Source organism: Myotis lucifugus, unplaced genomic scaffold (genome assembly GCF_000147115.1).
Source record: "Myotis lucifugus unplaced genomic scaffold, Myoluc2.0 scaffold_342, whole genome shotgun sequence".
Classification (NCBI taxonomy): Eukaryota; Metazoa; Chordata; class Mammalia; order Chiroptera; family Vespertilionidae; genus Myotis; species Myotis lucifugus.
The window spans coordinates 882598-900974 of record NW_005871390.1 but is presented as its reverse complement, the minus strand read 5'-3'; the positions used below and the strand labels follow the sequence as shown (position 1 = coordinate 900974).

General features: G+C 47.7%; 1 protein-coding gene across 8 annotated transcripts in view; it reads left to right on the top strand.

Moving 5' to 3' along the window:
* Window positions 1-18377, top strand: part of DOT1L (DOT1 like histone lysine methyltransferase) — a 62097-nt gene that overhangs the window by 9426 nt on the left and 34294 nt on the right. For 5 of the 8 annotated variants that reach the window (XM_023764651.1, XM_023764650.1, XM_014466519.2 and 2 more), the window contains exons 2-7: window positions 2699-2742; window positions 8735-8809; window positions 12228-12291; window positions 12831-13059; window positions 14777-14871; window positions 15435-15497. In XM_023764651.1, the coding sequence (XP_023620419.1) occupies window positions 2699-2742; window positions 8735-8809; window positions 12228-12291; window positions 12831-13059; window positions 14777-14871; window positions 15435-15497 (570 nt within the window). Of the gene's footprint in view, window positions 1-2698; window positions 2743-8734; window positions 8810-12225; window positions 12292-12830; window positions 13060-14776; window positions 14872-15434; window positions 15498-18377 lie in introns of those variants that run through there. The other 3 variants (XM_023764652.1, XM_023764653.1, XM_014466521.2) reach the window with 3 other exon arrangements.

Here is an 18377-nt window from a genome sequence, read left to right as displayed (position 1 = left end):
TGAGGAGAGCAGGACTAGAGGGAAGCACCCCTCCGACCCCAGTGCACACACTTAAAATGCATCAGGGACTCTAGTGTGAGTGTGTGTGTGTGTGTATATATATATAGATATATATATATATATATATATATAATTTTAAATTGGTTTCAGAGAGGAAGAAAGAGGGAGAGAGAAACATCAGTGATGAGAGAGAATCATTGATCAGCTGCCTCCTGCATACCCCCTTACTGGGGATCGAGCCCACAACCCGGGCATGTGCCTTTGACTGGAATTGAACCCGGGACTTTCAGTCTGCAGGCCGACACACTATCCACTAAGCCAAACTGGTTAGAGCTCTCAGCTGCTTCTTTAGGGTGCTCTGGTACAAGTAGTGAGAAGAGCATGGGCCAGTCTCTGATGCAGCAGTGGGCCACCTTGGGCTGGGAATGTGGGCAGTGAAGGAGGCATTGTGGGGGTGTCCTTGTGTAATGAGGGGAGGACTGGGCTGTCAATTCAGGGTCCAGAGCTCTTGAAATGCAAGGGGGAATATGAGGAGGTGTCTTTGCATAATGAGACAAAGTCTGGGCCATCAATCCAGGGTCCAGGGCTCCTCTTATAGAGGGGCAAGTGTGAGGGGGTGTCCCTGCATAACAAGATGAGGACTGGACTGTCAATGCAGGATTCCTCAGGGCTGTTCCCAGTCTGACCTTTCTTGGCCGGGTCTGACATCTCTCTCCTCCGAAGGTCTATGGAGAAGTAAAAGAGGCCATGGCCAGTAGGTCAGGAGAGCGTCTGAATCATTGGTAGTGACCAGGGCTTCTAAAGTTATACCTTCAGGACTGTGTGTAGAAACTGGCCTGGTCCTAAAAGGATTACTCTGAGACCTCAGAGGGCACAGTTGTCAACTTCTCTCTCCCTTTATTTTGGTTTTATTTTATTTTACTTTTTATATTTTATTGATTTTTCACAGAGAAGAAGGGAGAGGGACAGAGAGCCAGAAACATTGATGAGAGAGATCGATCAGCTGCCTCTTGCACGCCCCCCACTGGGGATGTGCCCGCAACCAAGGTACATGCCCTTGACCGGAATCGAACCTGGGACCCTTCAGTCCGCAGGCCGGCGCTCTATCCATTGAGCCAAACCGGTTCGGCTCTTTATTTTGGTTTTAAAGCTGAGAAAGCACAAGTTCTCATCACAGAAGAGACCAAATTCCAGGCTCCCGTGCCTTTGCAGGCCTGTGTGCATATTTGGGCCAAGACAGTTAATGCAGTGAGGACTGTGGCTTGGTAATGGCTGGCAGCTGCATTACACCCTTGGCAGTTGTGAATTATGCTGCTGTGAACGCTCACATATGAATTTCTGTGTAGATGTATGTTCTCATCTTGTCCCCACCTTGTTTAAATGATACCAGTTTAATATTTATTGGTTGATTCTTAGTAAATGGGAGGACATTATTCTGAACATTAGAAGGATGTTTTTTTTTTCTTGTGCCTTAAAAAATAAGGCCTTGCACAAAAGGCCACATAGTGTGTGATCCAATTTATGTGAAATGTCCAGAATAGGCAAATCCACGGAGACATGAAGTGGGTTAGTGGTTGTCAGGGGCTGGGAGGGGGCTGGGATGACTGCTGATAGGGATGTGGCTTCCTTTTTGGGTGATGGAATATTCTGGAATTAGTGCAGTGGTTGCACAAAACTGAACCTACTAAGAACCACTGAACTGTGTACTTGAAACAAGTGAGTTCCGTTCTATCAGAATTATATTTCAATAGAGCTATTATTTTTCTAAAAATAAGACTTAAGTCTCAAGGGTATCTAAAGAGCTGTTTTGATTCTGTTATTGAATGTGAGGCACTCTACCCATGTCCTGTTGTAAAGCGGTAGAAATGGTGGCCTGGGCTAAGAGGCGTTGTTACTGCCACAGAGCAGCGGTTGGCAGGCCTCTCCCTCCAGGCCCATCCTCTTTGCTGACCCGCTGCACTAACTCTCACCGCAGTATGGAAGGCGTAGTGTTTATGTGAGAGAAGGACAGAGTTAGAGGGGACTACTCGGTGGTTCTGATCCTAGTTTCTTTGAGATTTTGGATTAACTTGCTGCCCAAACCCTGGTGAAAGGCCTGGAGTGATCCCTGAGCTTCCTTTGAGGAAGAAGCCATGGTGAATCCCCCCTCCCCCACACACACAGTGGGCACAGTCCTGGCCACCAGTGGAAGTGGGAGGTGTCTTTGTCTAGGCAGGAGGATGGCCACATGCATTCTCACAATGGTTATTATTGGCATTTCCCATTTTACAGATCGGGAAACAGAGGCCTGGGAGGGTCAGTAACTCAGAGCCAGGCCTGTAGCATCCAGGCCGTGGGAGTGCCTGGGAGAAGTGCCAGTGGGTACTGGCGGGTGGAGGACAGGAGGGTTGGGGTCATAGATTTCATCCCTTCCCTGCTGCCTGCTGGGGAGAGAAACTACAGGGACAGGGTCTCATCTAGGCCAGCATGTCCCAAGTGGGCAGGGGTCCCAGGACAGCACCCTAATAACTCATTGGGAAGTCCTGCCTGAGTGGGGCGTTTGAGAGCTTAGTGGGTCTGAAAATACAGAGATGGGAAAGCCCAGGGGCTACAGTGCCCCCATCCTGTAGTCCCTGGACCCTAAGATGGCCAACCTGCCATCAATGGAGTATCGAGAGACTGCTCAGTCAGCTCTAAACCCTGTCATTTTATCTTTCAGGACAAACACCACGATGCTGCTCATGAAATCATCGAGACCATCCGGTGAGTGTGGCATCTGCGGGGGTGGGTCTGGCCTGGGGCCAGCGCCCGTTCCTGTCTTTCCAGCACACCCACCTTCTCTCAGCCCAGTCCTTCTTGTGTTTCCCTATCAGCATCTTGAGAAGACTTGATAAGTGTCAGAGTTTGGTTAGAGGAGTCCAGGTTGTCTGGGTGTGGCCTGGAGAGGTCCTGGTGCCTCTATGAACTTTGGCTTCTCATGGAAATTGATGGACAAGGGAACTCCTTTCCTCTTCCCCCTGTTTTACTCTCTCTTCCATCTGTCTCTGTCCTCTTCCTATTGGATTTGGTGCGGTTTCAGCCACAGCCCCTTGGTGGACTGATTTTCCCTCCATATCCTTGGTAGCCCTCCAAAAGCCCAGTCTGTGAGAGTGCAGGGAAGATCACAGGGTGTGTCAGTGACAATTTTGACAGAACCAACAGGAAGGCGCCCTTTGCTGTGTCTAGTGGGCCTTCTCCTGGTATGGCACTTGAGGGTCTGGAGCCAGGAGGGAGGTACCCTCCACTCTGTCTCTAATGGGCCTTTTCTCCATGCTGGATTGAGGATCTGGAACAAACTCGAGTGATGACAGTGGCTACTTCCTGCTTTGCATATCCCATGCTTGGAAACCCCAATCTTTGTCAGTTCCCTCGGTAAACTCGCATGTCTGTTTACTGGCATTTTTTAAAAACATTTTATTGATTTTTTACAGAGTGGAAGGGAGAGGGATAGAGAGTTAGAAACATTGATGAGAGAGAAACATCCATCAGCTGCCTCCTGCACACTCCCCACTGGGGATGTGCCCGCAACCAAGGTACATGCCCTTGACCGGAATCGAACTTGGGACCCTCTATCCACTGAGCCAAACCGGTTAGGGCTGTTTACTGTCATCTTGCTGTGTTGTTTCTTAACATCCTTAGCCATGTAGTCACCACCTGGGTCACACACCATGACATCCACATGAGACTGTAGTAGCCCATGGCAGGGCCAGGTTGTGGTGTCTGTGGAAGAGTCAGGATGGGCATCTCCACCCTGCTGCCTGGGAGCTGGTGACCTAACAGGCCCTGCAGCTCCCCCAACTGCTTTGGTTTGATCTTGGGGCTGAGCAGTATCTCCTTGAAAGATCGTTTTAAGGATTGGGTGAAATTATTTGTGTGGATCTAGCAGGATGCCATTGTTGAGATGTAGGATCTTTTTTTTTCTAGTATAATCCATAAACCACTCAGTTGGTGAAGCAGTATTACAGGTTGCTTAGTTTTATTTATCTATTTATTTGTTTATTTAAAATGTGTTTTTATTGATTTTTAGAGAGAGGGAAGGGAGAGGGAGAGAGAAACATTGATTGGCTGCCTTCTGCATACCCCCGATTGGGGATCAAGCCCACAACCTGGGCATGTGCCCTGACTGGGAATTGAGCTGGTGATTTCTTGGTACATGGGATGACACTCAACTGAGCTATACCAGCCAAGGCTGATTTATTTATTTTTTCCATTTTATTATTTTTTATATTTTTAAATTTTTTTGTTAATCCTCTTCTGAGGATATTCTTTCCGTTGATTTTCTAGAGAGAGGGGAGAAAGAGAGACATCAATCGGCTGCCTTCCGCAGGTGCCCCAATCGGGGCTGTGGATGGAGCCTACAACCGAGGTATGTGCTCTTGATCTGAATGTTTAGTCTGAGGGCCAATGCTCCAACCAGTGAGCCAAACTGGCTAGGGCTGGTTTATTGATTGATTGATTTTATTGATTTCAGAGAGGAAGGAAGAGAGAGAGAGATAGAAACATCAGTGATGAAGGAGAATCATTGATTGGCTACCTCCTGCAATGCCCCTACTGGGGATTGAGCCCGCAACCTGGGCATGTGCCTTGACCGGGAATTGAACTGTGACCTCCTGGTTCATAGGTTGACGTTCAACCACTGAGCCACACCAGCCAGGCTGATTTATTTATTTTTAAAGAGGCTGCTGGTTAGATGGTGGAAGTGTTGTGGTTGAGGGAGGGAGGGCTCTGAGCTGGCAGCTTGGTTCTTGTCTACTCCTTGGGGGTGCTTCATGGTGGCGGCCTCTCCAATGGGTTTTCCTCTGCAAAGTAGGGTGTCTTTTTGTCCTGCAGTACAGGGTGTCAGGCCAGTTTGAATCTGTGGAGCCAGCCTTTGGTTTGGAATCTCCAGTTAACCTGGTCTTCTCCTGGACTGGCAGTGGCTGCTGACCTCCAGGCCTGAGCCTCAAGTCCTGTGTCTCAAAACAACTTGACCTTCTTCCCTCTTTGTCCCTACAGATGAGTTCTGTTCATTGGCAGAGATGGGTGGTTACCTCATTTTTTTTCCCTCTCGTTTTACTTTTTATAATGGAGAATTTCCAACATACACAGAGGTAGTTGAGGGTGTTCTTTCCAATATTATTACTTTAAAAATTGTAACTGAAATACACCAGAGGCACAGAAACTGCACATGTGTGAAGTGTACAGTCTAAGTGGGGTGGCTGTACACATGTCCATGCACAGCAGTCATGGCAACAGATATCTCTATCCCCCACATTTCCTCATGTCCCCTGAATCCATCTCCCTCTTCACTCTTGTCCTCGGCAACCCTGATGTGCTTTCTGGCACTGTGTGTTACTTTACATTTTCTAAAATTTCACCTGCATGGAATTGTACAGCACATGCTGAGCACGCAGTTTTGAGATTCTCCATTGTGTGTACCAGTAGCTTTTCCTTTTTATTACTGAGCAGTGTGCTGTTGTAGGAGGGACCACAGTTCCTTCATCCTGTTTACCTGTCCACCACATGATGAATGTGTTTTCAACTCAGGGAGCCCAATGGGGGCTTTTTCATTCTGTCCTGTGTTCCTCTGACTTGCCCCCGCCCATTCTGAGTCCAGCCTCACTTTCTGGAACCACAGGACGCTCCACAGTCATTCTGAGTTTCCCACATCGCACCCTTAGAATCGGCCACTTCTCTGGGGAGCTCTGCTTTGTTTTGTCATTTCTTGAGATTGAGTTGTTTGTCTCCTCTTGACTTAAGTTGTAAGAATTCTTGACATATTCTGGCAGTGAGTGCCTGATGAGGTACTATATGAGATGTAGTGTAGCTGACTGCGGTTTTAATGGCACCTCAATGAGTGGAAGCTTTTAACTGAGTTCATTCTTTGATGGTTAGTTGTCTGGGTTGCATCCAGGAAATCTTTGCCTCCTGAGTTGCAGAGATACTGTCTTTTCTTTTCAAGAAGCTCTGTGGTTTTCACTTTTACGTTCAGGTTTAAAATCAGTTGTGAATTAATCTTGGTTCTATTAAATGAGATTACAAAGATTATGAGGGTGAAAATTTAAGTTTTTTCCATCTGATACTTGGTGGTTCCAGCCTCATTTGTTGTTGTTTTTTTTGGTACATCCTCACCTGAGGATGTTTTTCCATTGATCTTTTAGAGGGAGTGGAAGGGAGAGGGAAAGACAGAGAGAAACATCAATGTGAGAGAAACACATTGACTGGTTGCCTCCTGCACGTGTCCCCCAGGGTCTGGGCCTGGGAGGAGCCTGCAACCAAGGTACGTGCCTTTGACCGGAATTGAACCCAGGACCCTTTGGTCTGCGGGCTGATGCTCTATCCACTGAGTCAAACCGGCTAGGGCTCCAGCCTCATTTGTTGAAAAGACTCTCTTTTCCCCATTAAGTTATCTTGGTGCTTTTATCACAATTTCATGTTTATATGTTTGTCTGTCTGGATTTTGTGTTCAGTGTCACTGCCCTGTTGTTTACCACACACTGCTGGTTACTGCAGATTTATAGTAAGTCCCAAAACAAGATAGTATGTTTTGCAACAGTGCTGTTATTTTTAAAGATTATTTTGGCTGTTCCACGTTCTCTGCCTTTGTGTGTCAATTTTAGAATCAGTTTGTCTGTTTCTCCAAAAAAGCTTGTTGGGCTTTTTTAGGGATTACTTTGAGGTGGAGTCTAGTTTGACGAGGAGGTTTAACAATATTGATCTTGGATCCCATGAACATTATTTGTTTATGTTGCCTTTAACTTTTCTCAGCATTTTGTTTTGTTTTGTTTTCAATAGAGCTCTTGCAAGTCTTTCATTAAAATGATCCCTAAGTATTTATGTTTTTTTAAGGATTTTTCTAATGGATATTTTTTAGAGAGGGAGGAAGAAAGAGAGAGAGAAACATTGATGTGAGAGAGATACATCAATCAGTTGCCCCCTGTAGGTGCCCCGACCTGGGGTCGAACCCACAACCTAGGTATATGCCCTGACCAGGAATTGAACCTGAAACCTTCTGGTGCATGGGTGATGCTCCAACTAACAGCCACACCAGCCAAGGTCTAAGTGTTTATGTGTTAGTGCTATTTTAAGTGACATTTAATTTTTTTTCTTTTATTTTATTCTTTGTTGTTGCTGGTACATATAAATATAGCTTGTTTTTGCATGTTGACCATGTGTCCTGCGACCTTGCTGAATTCACATCTTGAGTTCTAGAAGCATCTCTGTAAATTCCATAGGCTAGACTACATACTGAATCGTGTGTCTTGTGAACAGAGATAGTTTTGTTTCTTTCCAGTAAAGACTGTCCATTTGTTTCTCTTGTCATGTGGCACTGGCCAGGACCTCTATCTATCTAGTACAGTGTTGAAGGGAGGTGGGGCCTACAGGCATCTTCACTGTCTCCACCCTCCTGGGAGTATGAGTCTCGCACCCAGTTTGGTGTTAGCTGCAGGGCTCATGGTCTCCTGCCTGAAACCATGTGTGCTGCTGATCAGAGGTTTCCCCATCAGGAGGTGCTCACTAGGAGTAAAGGGGCTCGTTCTGTAAGCAAAGGAGAAGAGAGCACTATTGCAGCCTAGGGACCCTTGGGTCTGGGGAGCACAGGAAGGTGACATGTGGACTGTCCAGCTGGCCCTGGCGACTGTGAGTTTGGAATGGGTCTCCAGGGGAGGGTACCCAGACTTCTGAGATAGGAGTGTGGTCTGAGTGTGTGGTCTGTGGACATGATAAAGAAAACTGCTAGCTGGATTCAGTAGCTATTACGAGAAGTAGTACTTGAGGCAGCATGAGGAGTCTTGTTAGATGACATAGGGACCCAGGGACAAAAAGAGCTGTTCCTTATTCCTTCTCAAGTATCCTTGTGTCCCCCACTCCACCTCCCATCCCCTGCAGATCACAGAACGGAGCCAGCAGGCAAAGTGGAGCTGCGGGTGGTTTCTTGCCCAGAGACAATAGTTTCATACCTGACCCCATGACGTTTATTGAGCTGTCCTCCCCCATTTCTAATTTCCTGAGAGTTTGTTTAATCATGAGTAGGGATTTAATTTTGTCATGTTCACTTTCTGCATCTGTTGAGATGGCCATACTATTTTCTCCTTTATTCTATTAGTGAGATAAATTACAGTGATTAATTTTAGTGTTAAGCAACTCTTCATTCTTAGCATAAACCTCACTTGATAAAAGTGTTTTGCTGAATTCGTTTGTAATATTTGTGAAGGATTTTTGTGTCTGTTGATGACACAAAAATCTTTCTTGTAATGCCTTTACGATGCTTTTGTCTTCCTCTGCTTTTGGTATCTGGATAATGTTAGCCTCATAAAACTGGAAACATTTTGGTGGAATTGGTGCTATTTCTCCTCAAATGTCTGATATGATTCACCAGTGAAGCCATCTTGGCCTGGAGTTTTCTCCGTGGGAAGGTATTTTATTAGGGAATCAGGTTATGTAATTGGATAGAGCTATTCAGATGTTCTGTTTCTTCTCATGTCAGTTTTGGTAATTTGTGTCTTTCAAGGAATTTGTTCACTTCAACTAAGTTATTGATTCATTGGCATGCCATTTTTTCATCATATTCCTGATTTGCCTTTTATTCTCTGTATAATCTGTAGTGATGACTCCGGTTGAGTAATAAGGATATTATCTTTTTATATTTAGAAGTAAACAGTGTTTAAGAAAGTTGAGAGTGAAATGTCCAGCCTGAAAAATCATCTTCATTATTGTTTCTGCTTTTGGATTTCAGATGGGTCTGTGAGGAAATCCCAGACCTCAAGCTCGCTATGGAGAATTATGTCCTAATCGACTACGACACCAAAAGGTAAGTGGGTTTCTGTCTGAGCTGCTTCTCTTCTATCTGAACACATGGTAGGGACACAGCCTATAATTAGTTCTTCTTCCATGGTAAAAACTGATCTGAAATTTCCTTTCAGAATTGGCTATAATCTCTGGAGCTATTTTATAGGAACTTTTTATCAGATATTGGCAGAGGCTGTCAGAGTGAGGACATAATTGAGAATGCCACATAGTGCAACAAGACTTGGTCTGTGTGAAATCACCTCAAGTTAACAGTCGCTGTTTTCCTAGCAGGCGACTCCAGCAGCCAAGCTTCCTACCCAGAAGCCACTGGTGGCCTGGCCTCTGGAGCCCCAGATACTCGTTAGCCCCAGTCCAACTCTCAATAACTGTACCCAGCCTTTTGGCCACATTCAGCAGTTTCCTGCAGGCACATCCTGATCTCAAAGGAGAGTCCTGTGGGTGGAGAAGGGAGAGGCCAGCTCTGGAATGCCTGCTTGGAATTTTTTTATTTTTCTTTGAGAAAGAAAGATGACATTCCAGGCTTGTGTCCATTTTAGCTCTTGGCAGGCTAAAGGGTGGTGCTGTCTGTGGGCTGAGATAACTCAGCCTTTGTTGAAGAGCATGGCCCACAGGAGCCCAGGAGCCCCCACACAGGGCCCAGCACGCAGGCGTCCCTTCCTTGATCTCACTTGTGTGTTTAGAGGCCTTGGTTCACGGGTCAGCATTTCCCACCTCAGTCAGCCAGATTCTGTCCTCTCACCTCTCGCCCTCCTCCCCATCTAGTAATTGTTACCCAGTGTTGTAAAAAGAAGGCAACCGGCCTTGGCTGCTGTGGCTCTGTAGGTTGGAGTGTTGTCCCATACACCAGAAAGTTACCCGTTCAATTCCCGGTTGGGGCACATATCCAGGTTGTGGGTTCAATCCCCGATTGGGGTGCGTACGGGAGGCATTCAATTGATCTCTCTTCCCCCTCTTCCCCCCCTCTCCCCCTCTCCCTTCCTTTCTCTCTAAAATCAGTGAAAACATATTCTCAGGTGAAGATTGGAGGGGGGAAAAAGGGGAGAATTGCCTTCTCATTGTCCAGGGCATCAACCATGCTGTGGATCCCATGACAAAGTCCTCTTGCCCCTATGGTGAGGACATGTAGGGGCACTGGCCCTTGCATGTCAATCACATAGTCGGTGAAGCACATCTTTAATAAAGGGGTGTCCACTGTGTGCAGGGCCTACAGCAGCAGATGTTTGAGAGGTGCTTTTGCTACAAGACGCTTGAATTGAAAGTTTAATGTTCTTCCTTTCATGTTCAGTTGGCTTAGAAAAGACTGGAAGGATGTCAGAGTTGGCAGAGAGCAGTGGGGCCAGTCTGATGGCATCCCTCGAGGGACTGGTGCAACATGAGGGTCAGGCGAGCAGTGGGACCATTTCTCTTTCAAGCAAAGGGACAGCAGGGATAGCCCGTGGGGCTGAGCTTGGTCTGTTGGGGTGGATTCCTGTCTGGGGCTAGGCTGCAGGGATATGGCCCAGGTGCTCTGAGCCCCCGCCTCTGCTCATCCTTGCAGGAGAATGTCTCCCAGGGGTGGTCGGAGGCTGTGAGTGGTCACTGTGGTTGGGTTGAAGGGGTGATGTGAAAGTTGGAGCACAGGAACTAAAATGCAGAGTGATGAATAGTGTAGTGGCTTCTGCCTGCGGCCACAGAAAGCGTGGACCAGAGCCTGGACCTGCTGCTAAGTCATCCTCCCATCTGCTAGGTGGACTCAGGGCCACAGGGCCAGGAGGGCCTCTGTCCACTGTGAGCCTGCTGGCCCCTCATACCTCTCGTCACCTCCATCCTGTAACTAGTCTTCTGGAATGTGCTGGAGCTCGTTTTTCCTAGTTACTGACTCATTGCATCAGCCCGCTCTGATGTTTCTTTCTAGTCACTGTCCTTTGTGAGAACTCTTCAGGCTTTGGTGGTGGCTGCTCTGTCCTGCCCTTGAACTCTCTAGCTTTTTCAATGGCAGCTGCCATCCAAGGGAGTTGCAAACCTGTCATGTGGGTGCTGGTCTTAGTTGAATTTGTTACTTCTGTTAGGAAGGAAAGTGCCCCTAAACTCTGTAAATCTAGGGCTGAGAATGAGGAGTGGGGTAGGTATCAAAGGTGCTCGTGGGGAGTAGTGGTTCTGTGTCCCGTGTGTGAAGGAGCCCATTACTCAGCTGGCATCGCTGAACAGATGTAGAGAGCCCCAGGGATGCTCCTTTTATATAGCACAGAAACCTGGTGCATGCCCCCCCGTGGCACTGTGGACATCAGGGCTGGGTCACTTTCTGTGGGGCGGTCCTGGGCACTGTGGGTGCTGAACAGCATCCCTGGCCCCCACCTACTAGATGCTAGGAGCACCCCAGCTCATGACAAAACAGATGTTCCCAGACATCACCCTGTATTCCTTGGGGGTATGACAATCCCAGGTGAAAACCCCTGGTTTAGGGGATTTCATTGAAAATTAACACCTGAAATAAAATTGATCATGTTTGGGAGAATTTAGATTCTTTTTTTTTTGAAATTATTCAGTGTCCCTGTTTCCTCCCCCATCCTGATCCTGCACCCTCCCCAAGAATTTCGTTTCTTAAAAAACTCCCCCCGCTTGGCTGGCCTGGCTCAGTGGTTGAACATCGACCTATGAACCAAGAGGTCACAGTTCGATTCCCAGTCAGGGCATATGCTTGGGTTGCAGGCTTGGCCCCCAGTGTAGGGCATGCAGGAGGCAGCTGATCAATGATTCTGTCTTATCATTGATGTTTCTGTTTCTCTCTATCCCTCTCCTTTCAATAAAAATATATATATTAAAAAAACAAAACTCCCCCAAGCTCTCATTATATATCTAACACATGCTGCTTATATCTTTGAAAGTGTGAAAACTTAAAAAAGTTTTAGTAAACAGAAGTGATACCAGTGTGAAGGGGGGAGGTGCTGCCCTCCTTTCTGCACATTCAGGGTATCGGTCATGGTCTAGCAAAGCCAGTTGCCCTTTCTCCCTGTGGGTGTTCTCAGCACCCATCCGAGTCAGGGCCGAGGGCGGGAGGGCTGCGGGATCCAGCCAGGGAAAGAAAGGCCATGAGAGCCTGCCTGCTGGGTTGGGGGTGAGGGCCTGGTCTGGGTCCCATTCCCCATGGGGCTCTAGGAATGGCTGTGTGAACCCCTTTTCTGACCTATGGCCTGATGAGCACACCATTGACCTTGGGTTTGGCCTGTGAGTACAAGATACAGCCTCGTAGCCATGACTGCCTCACCCTGAAACTCTTGGCCTAGCCTTGTTGCCCATGTGGGGTACTCTTTGGTGCCCTGTGACCTCTGGGTGGGAGCCAGGCTCTGCCTGACCCTGTGACGTCTGTCCACGTGCCGTCCCCTCCTGGTGTCCTGTTCTGAGCTTGGCAGTAACCAGTGCCTTTCTTTTGCCTTTTTCAGCTTCGAAAGCATGCAGAGGCTCTGTGATAAGTACAACCGGGCCATCGACAGCATCCACCAGCTGGTAGGTGGCCTCACTCTCCCCTCAGGCCTAGCTCCTCATCTAGACCCCAACTGTAGTTCTCCACCCCATTGTCCTCACATTACTTGGTCCCAAGAGGGGAAGGCCAAGGCTGAAGGGTGCTGGCTCTCTGCTGCTCTGGGCCCATTTCTTTCCCACGTAGATTTTCAGGAAGACAGCCATTCTGAGGCCAGGGTTCTGAGGCCAACAGGCTAACAACCCTGTTGTGTAGCGAGGCGGCATGGCAGCATGGCAGGGCCCAGGCAGTGAGCATTGTGTGCACTGTGGGCCTTATTGCTCGCCAGTTATACACACACATGCATGCATCCACACACGCACACCTGTATACATACATACTCTTATACATGTTCAGGCTCATATAACGCCCATGTACCCAGACACACTCATGTATACACACACTTGTATATACACATGCACACTTTTTTTCAGTAGGAAGCAGTAACCTGGTGTTGGGGTGTGAAGGTCGTAGGGTGTATTTTCCCCTGTGTGACGCATTCCTGCACTTTCCTTGATGTCTGCAGTGGAAGGGAACCACGCAGCCCATGAAGCTGAATACGCGGCCATCCAATGGGCTCCTGCGGCACATCCTGCAGCAGGTTTACAACCACTCAGTGACGGACCCTGAGAAGCTCAACAACTACGAGCCCTTCTCCCCAGAGGTATATGGGGAGACCTCCTTTGACCTGGTCGCACAGATGATTGATGAGATCAAGATGACCGAGGACGACCTGTTTGTGGACCTGGGAAGTGGTGAGTGTGGGACAGGTGGCCCCAGGGCTATGCTCCAAGTCCCCAGACCTCCTCTGTGAAAAGTTCAGAGTGTGAGGTTGCTGGAGGGGCAGGTCCTCCCTCAGACCCATTGCCCCAGCCGACCTTCCTGCAGATCCTCTAGCTCCCCCAGAGATGGAGGAAACAGTTACATCCCAACAAGTTTCAACTAAGCCCTTTCTGCTTCTCAATACCTGGGTGGGGTCCCAGCTCTCTCCAGCCCCAGCAGCCTCCTATTTCTTTCTTATGGAACATCCTCAGCACCAGTGGAGGCTACTGGGAGCAGGGCCTGTCTTAGCAGGACAGCTACAGGGGTCTGGCAGGTGTGCCCAAGATGAGCTTTGTAGAATGAGTAAACATCAGGCTGATTGATTCCTGGTAGGATATTCTGATGGGCATGACAGGGCTGATTATGTGACTGTCAAACATCAGATTGCTCTACTAGGAATCCTGTGCATAGCCCCCCTTTCGGGTATCTTTGCCATCCCCGTGTGACTTTGTTTATACACTACAGCCTCACGCTTACAGACTTGAAAGCCTTGTCTAAACAGGCACGTGTGTCCTCGACACTTGGGGATAAGATGACATTTTTGGTGGCGCCATCCTTAGTTTAAGCCCCTTTCAAGCACACAATTCATATTTTAATTGGGATGCATGTGGTTCAAAAGCCAGTTATCTAGAAGGCTGTTTAAGTTATCTCTCTTATATTGAAAGAGTGATGATTTTTTAAAACCACCAGTCTTGTGCATGACTCTCACTACCTCCCCTGCCCCTGGTAGGGACCCCCACGACCTTTACCTGTGGGCTTTCATTTACCTGTGTTTCTAAATAGTGTGCTTATTAAAATGTGTGTGTGTGTGTGTGTATTGTATTGATTTCAGAGGGGAAGGGAGAGAGGGAGAGAGAGAGAAACATCAGTGATGAGAGAGAATCATGGATCGGCTGTCTCCTGCAATGCCCCTCACTGGGGATCGAGTCCGCAATCTGGGCATGTGCCTTGACTAGGAATCGAACCCTGACCTTCTGGTTCATAGATCGACACTCAAACACTGAGCCACGCCAGTCAGGCTTGTGTGCTTATTTTTATTATTTGAATACCTTCTATTCAAAATGGAAAATTGAAGGGCTCCTAACATTATTTGAAATGCAAAGCTGACCTCTCAATGGGAGGACAGGTTGCTGGCTAAGGTCCACAGTGCCGGCGCTGGCAGGCAATGCCCCTTTCCTGGATCTCAGCTCCTCCTGCTTGTCCGGCTGGGCAACGATGCCACCAGTGACAGTGGTTTGGAGATCCCATTTCTGTTTTTCGGGGGGTTCTCCTGCCACCTCCAATCCCGTTTTAAACCCAGTCGATGACAAGCATTGATGGTGTTCTCAAGGCGATGTCCGATCTGGTGAGCCTTGCTGTGCTGTGGCAGCAAGTGTAGTGTGGATTTGAGATAAATGGGAGCCTTACCCTGTGGCATCAGTCTCTAAGGGCTGTGTCTGTGTCTGGATAGTTCATGCTTCAACTGGCCATAGACCAATTCTAGTTGTGGGAGCCAAAGTGTGACAGCCATCCCCTAGTGAATGCGTGTGCCTTCGTGGAGAGTCTGGGGGCTCTGCCTAATACCCTCCTGGCCACTGCCCACCTGGCTTCTCCCACCTTCCATTACGGTCCTGCATCTGTGACTACCCCTCCCCCCACCTCTCTCTGAAGGAGTGGGCCAGGTCGTGCTGCAAGTCGCCGCGGCCACCAACTGCAAACATCACTACGGAGTCGAGAAAGCGGACATCCCAGCCAAGTACGCGGAGGTGAGCCATTTTGGGGACTTGGCCATGTCTTTGTACCTCTTTTCTTTTTCACATCTGTTTGCCCCCATCATCAGGTGGTGGGGATGGGGGTTGGTGGGACATGGGGAGAGAGGGTCATCCAGGCAGGAGCTCTGAGGCTCTGTGGTCTCCAGTGTGAGTTTGGGTCTCTGTTAGTGTGTTTCTGTTCCTCTGGAAACTATAGCCTCTTGCCCCCAGGGTGGGGTCAGCTGGTAACACTGTCTGCGGAGTAAATGGGTCTGAGCATCATCTCATCCAACAGAAATGTTTGTGGTTTGGACTGTGGTGTCGTCCTGTTCCCTGAAGGTTGGGAACTATCATAGGCCCACAGTCTACCATCCATGGGACCCCCAGAATCCTCCTGGAGCTGTTGCTTACTTACTGGTTGTGTTGGTGGAGGGGGCAAACTGGCAGTCTCGGCTTAATCTGTCAGAGTGGGAGGGGAACAAGAGGATGGATGGGCCTTGAGGAGCCACAGGCCATCTGCCCAAGTTCCTCTGCCTTCCTGGATTTCTGATGGGCTGTCTGATTTTGTTCCCTTGCAGACCATGGACCGAGAGTTCAGGAAGTGGATGAAATGGTATGGAAAAAAGCATGCAGAATACACAGTGAGTGCCATCGCTCCATGCCCCCTTGGCTAACAAGTCCCCTATACTTTCTCCTCCTCCCAGACCCGCCGTTCATCTCCTATGGGATCCAGCTCATCCCCACTGGGGCAGCCCCTCCTCACGCATTCTTGCCCGGCCTAGCCCGAGCTGGGCATGTGGTATTGCTGGAGGAAGGCCTGCTTAGCTCCCTTCAGGAGCCCCTTGGATGGGATAGCTGACATTACCTAGAAGTTCTCCCTCCTCTCTTCCCCTCTTTTTCACCCCTTCTTGGCCATGCTCGTCTTCCTCTTTCAGGGGCCACCTTGGGGGCAGGTGTTTCTAACTCCTGCTCCACGCTTTCAGAGAACAGAGGTGGCACATCTTTCTCAGACCTTGGTTAGCACAAAGGTAATCATCACCTGCCCTCTGCGTGTCTCCAGAACCACTTGGGGCTTCTTCTGAGGCGGCCCCTCCTTCCATGTCGTGCATGTGTGTGTGTAGTGGAGCTGGTGCGAGGTGGGTAAGTAGGGTGTGAAGGGAACAGCTGCTTCCCCCATCCACTGGCCAGCTGAGTGGCATCTTTCTCTTGCTGCCTTCCCAGCAGCATGTGACCCAGCCCACAAGCACCTTTTCTTGGCAAGGCTGGGATTAGGGGCAGCATTCTCTACGGCTCTCTGGGCTGCCCCTCGATCTTCATCATTCAGCCCAGCCTTTCAACGACAAGGTTCCTCAGGCCCTGGCCTAGATCTTCTGGTCTCTCTGCTCCTTCTGCCCAGGGCGTCTACATCCACTTCTTGAAATGCATTTCCATGCTCAAGACTCCCTGTTCATCTTTCTACCAGGGTTTCCTGCTGCCCATGGACATACAGCTGTAATGCAGTGTCTATTCATTTGGTGTGGGTCCAAAACCAGATCTTTAACAGGTCTTTCTCTTCCTCTCTCAGTTCATTACCTACCACATACCCAGTTGTTGAGGCCAAAACCACTTAGATTCTTCCTGGTTCCACCAGCTGGTCCTGTGGCTCTTCCCTCCCAAAGGGCTCTCACAACTGTTCAGTCCTCTCCCTCTGTATTGTCACCAGTTTAGAGCAGGCTGTCCCATGGGGTGTTGACTATTGAGTGGAAATTGATGTCCCTGAGATATTAGGGAAATGGATTAAATCGTATAATCATAGTTCGGGGATTAATCGGGGGTATGGGAGAGTAGGAAAGAGGAAATTTCCTGCTCCTTGGAAACAATATAACAGCTTCTTCTTTCACAGATTATGCTTTTGGTGTATTTAAGAGTCCTCGCTAAACCTAAGGTCACCGAGGTTTACCTTCACAATATCTTACAGGAGTTTTAGTTTTGTGTTTTACATTTAAGTCTATGGTCTATTTAAGTTAATTTTTATGAAGAATGTAAGGTCTGGGTCTTAATTCATTTCTTTGTATGTGGAGATTAAGTTGTTCCAGCACCACTTGTTGTGAAGACTATCTTTGCTCCTTTGTCAGAGATCAGTTGGCTATGTTTGTGGTGGTCTGTTTCTGTGCTCTCTGTTCTGTCCATTAGTCTATGTGTCTGTTCTGTGACCTGAGAATATTTTTTCCATTGATTTTTAGAGAGAGTGGAAGGGAGAGAGAGAGAGAAACATTGATTGGTTGCCTCCCTCATGCCCCTTGACCTGGGCTGGGGATTGAACCTACAACCCAGGTACGTGCCCTTGACCAGGAATCAAACCCTCGACCCTTTGGTGCTCAGGGTAGTGCTCTAACCACTGAACAACACAAGCCAGGGCAACACACGCGGACATTGTCCCTCTGTGTGTGTGTGTGTTTGCTTATTCATTTTTTATAAGATCTTTTTTTTTGTTTTGTTTTGTTAATCCTCACCTGAGAGAGTGGAAGGGAGAGGAAGAGACTGAGAGAAACATCGATGTGAGAGAGACACATCTATTGGTTGCCTCCTGCACGCACCCCGACCAGGGCCAGGGAACCTGCAACCAAGGTATGAGCCCTTGACCAGAATGGAAACTGGGACCCTTCAGTTCGTGGGCCTGTGTTCTATCCACTGAGCCAAACAGGGTAGGGCTAAAATCTTTTCTTAAGAGTAGTTTTAGGTTTACAACAAAATTGAAAGGTAGGCACAAAGATTTCCCATATACTCCCTGTCCCCACACATGTCTAGTCTTCCCAGTTATCAACATCATTTGCCAGAATAGTGACTACTACTTTGACACATGATAATCACCCAAAGTCTATAGTTTACCTTAGGGTTCAATCTTGATGTTGTGTATTCTATGGGTATGAACAAATGTATAATGACATAGATTCATTATTATAATATATAGAGTATTTTCACTGCTGTTTCCATAGTTTTGCCTTTTCCAGAATGTCATATAGTTGGAATCATACAGTATGTAGTCTTTCAGATTGGCTTTTTTTTTCACTTAATAGCATGCATTCAAGCTTCTTCCATGTGTTCTTATAGCTTGACAGGTAATTTCTTCTTAGTACTAGAGAATATTCTATAATCTTTATGTATCACGTTTGTGTAATTATTCACCTACTGAAAGGCATCTTGGATGCTTCAAAAATTTTGCAATTATAAATTAAGCTGCTATAACCATGTGTGTGCCGAGTTTAGTGAGACATAAGTTTTTAAGTCCTTTGGAATATCAGCAAACATAATTGCTGGATAGAATACATGCTGTATTGATTACTGTAGCTTTAGAGTATGTCTTAAAATCGGGTAGCATCAGTTCTCTGATTTTGTTCTTCAATATTGTGTTGCCTATTCTGGACCTTTTGCCTCCATATAAACTTTAGAATCAGTGTGTCAATATCCACGTAATAACTTGCTAGGATTCTCAATGGGATTGTGATGAATTTGTAGGTCAAGTTGGGAAGAGCTGACATCTT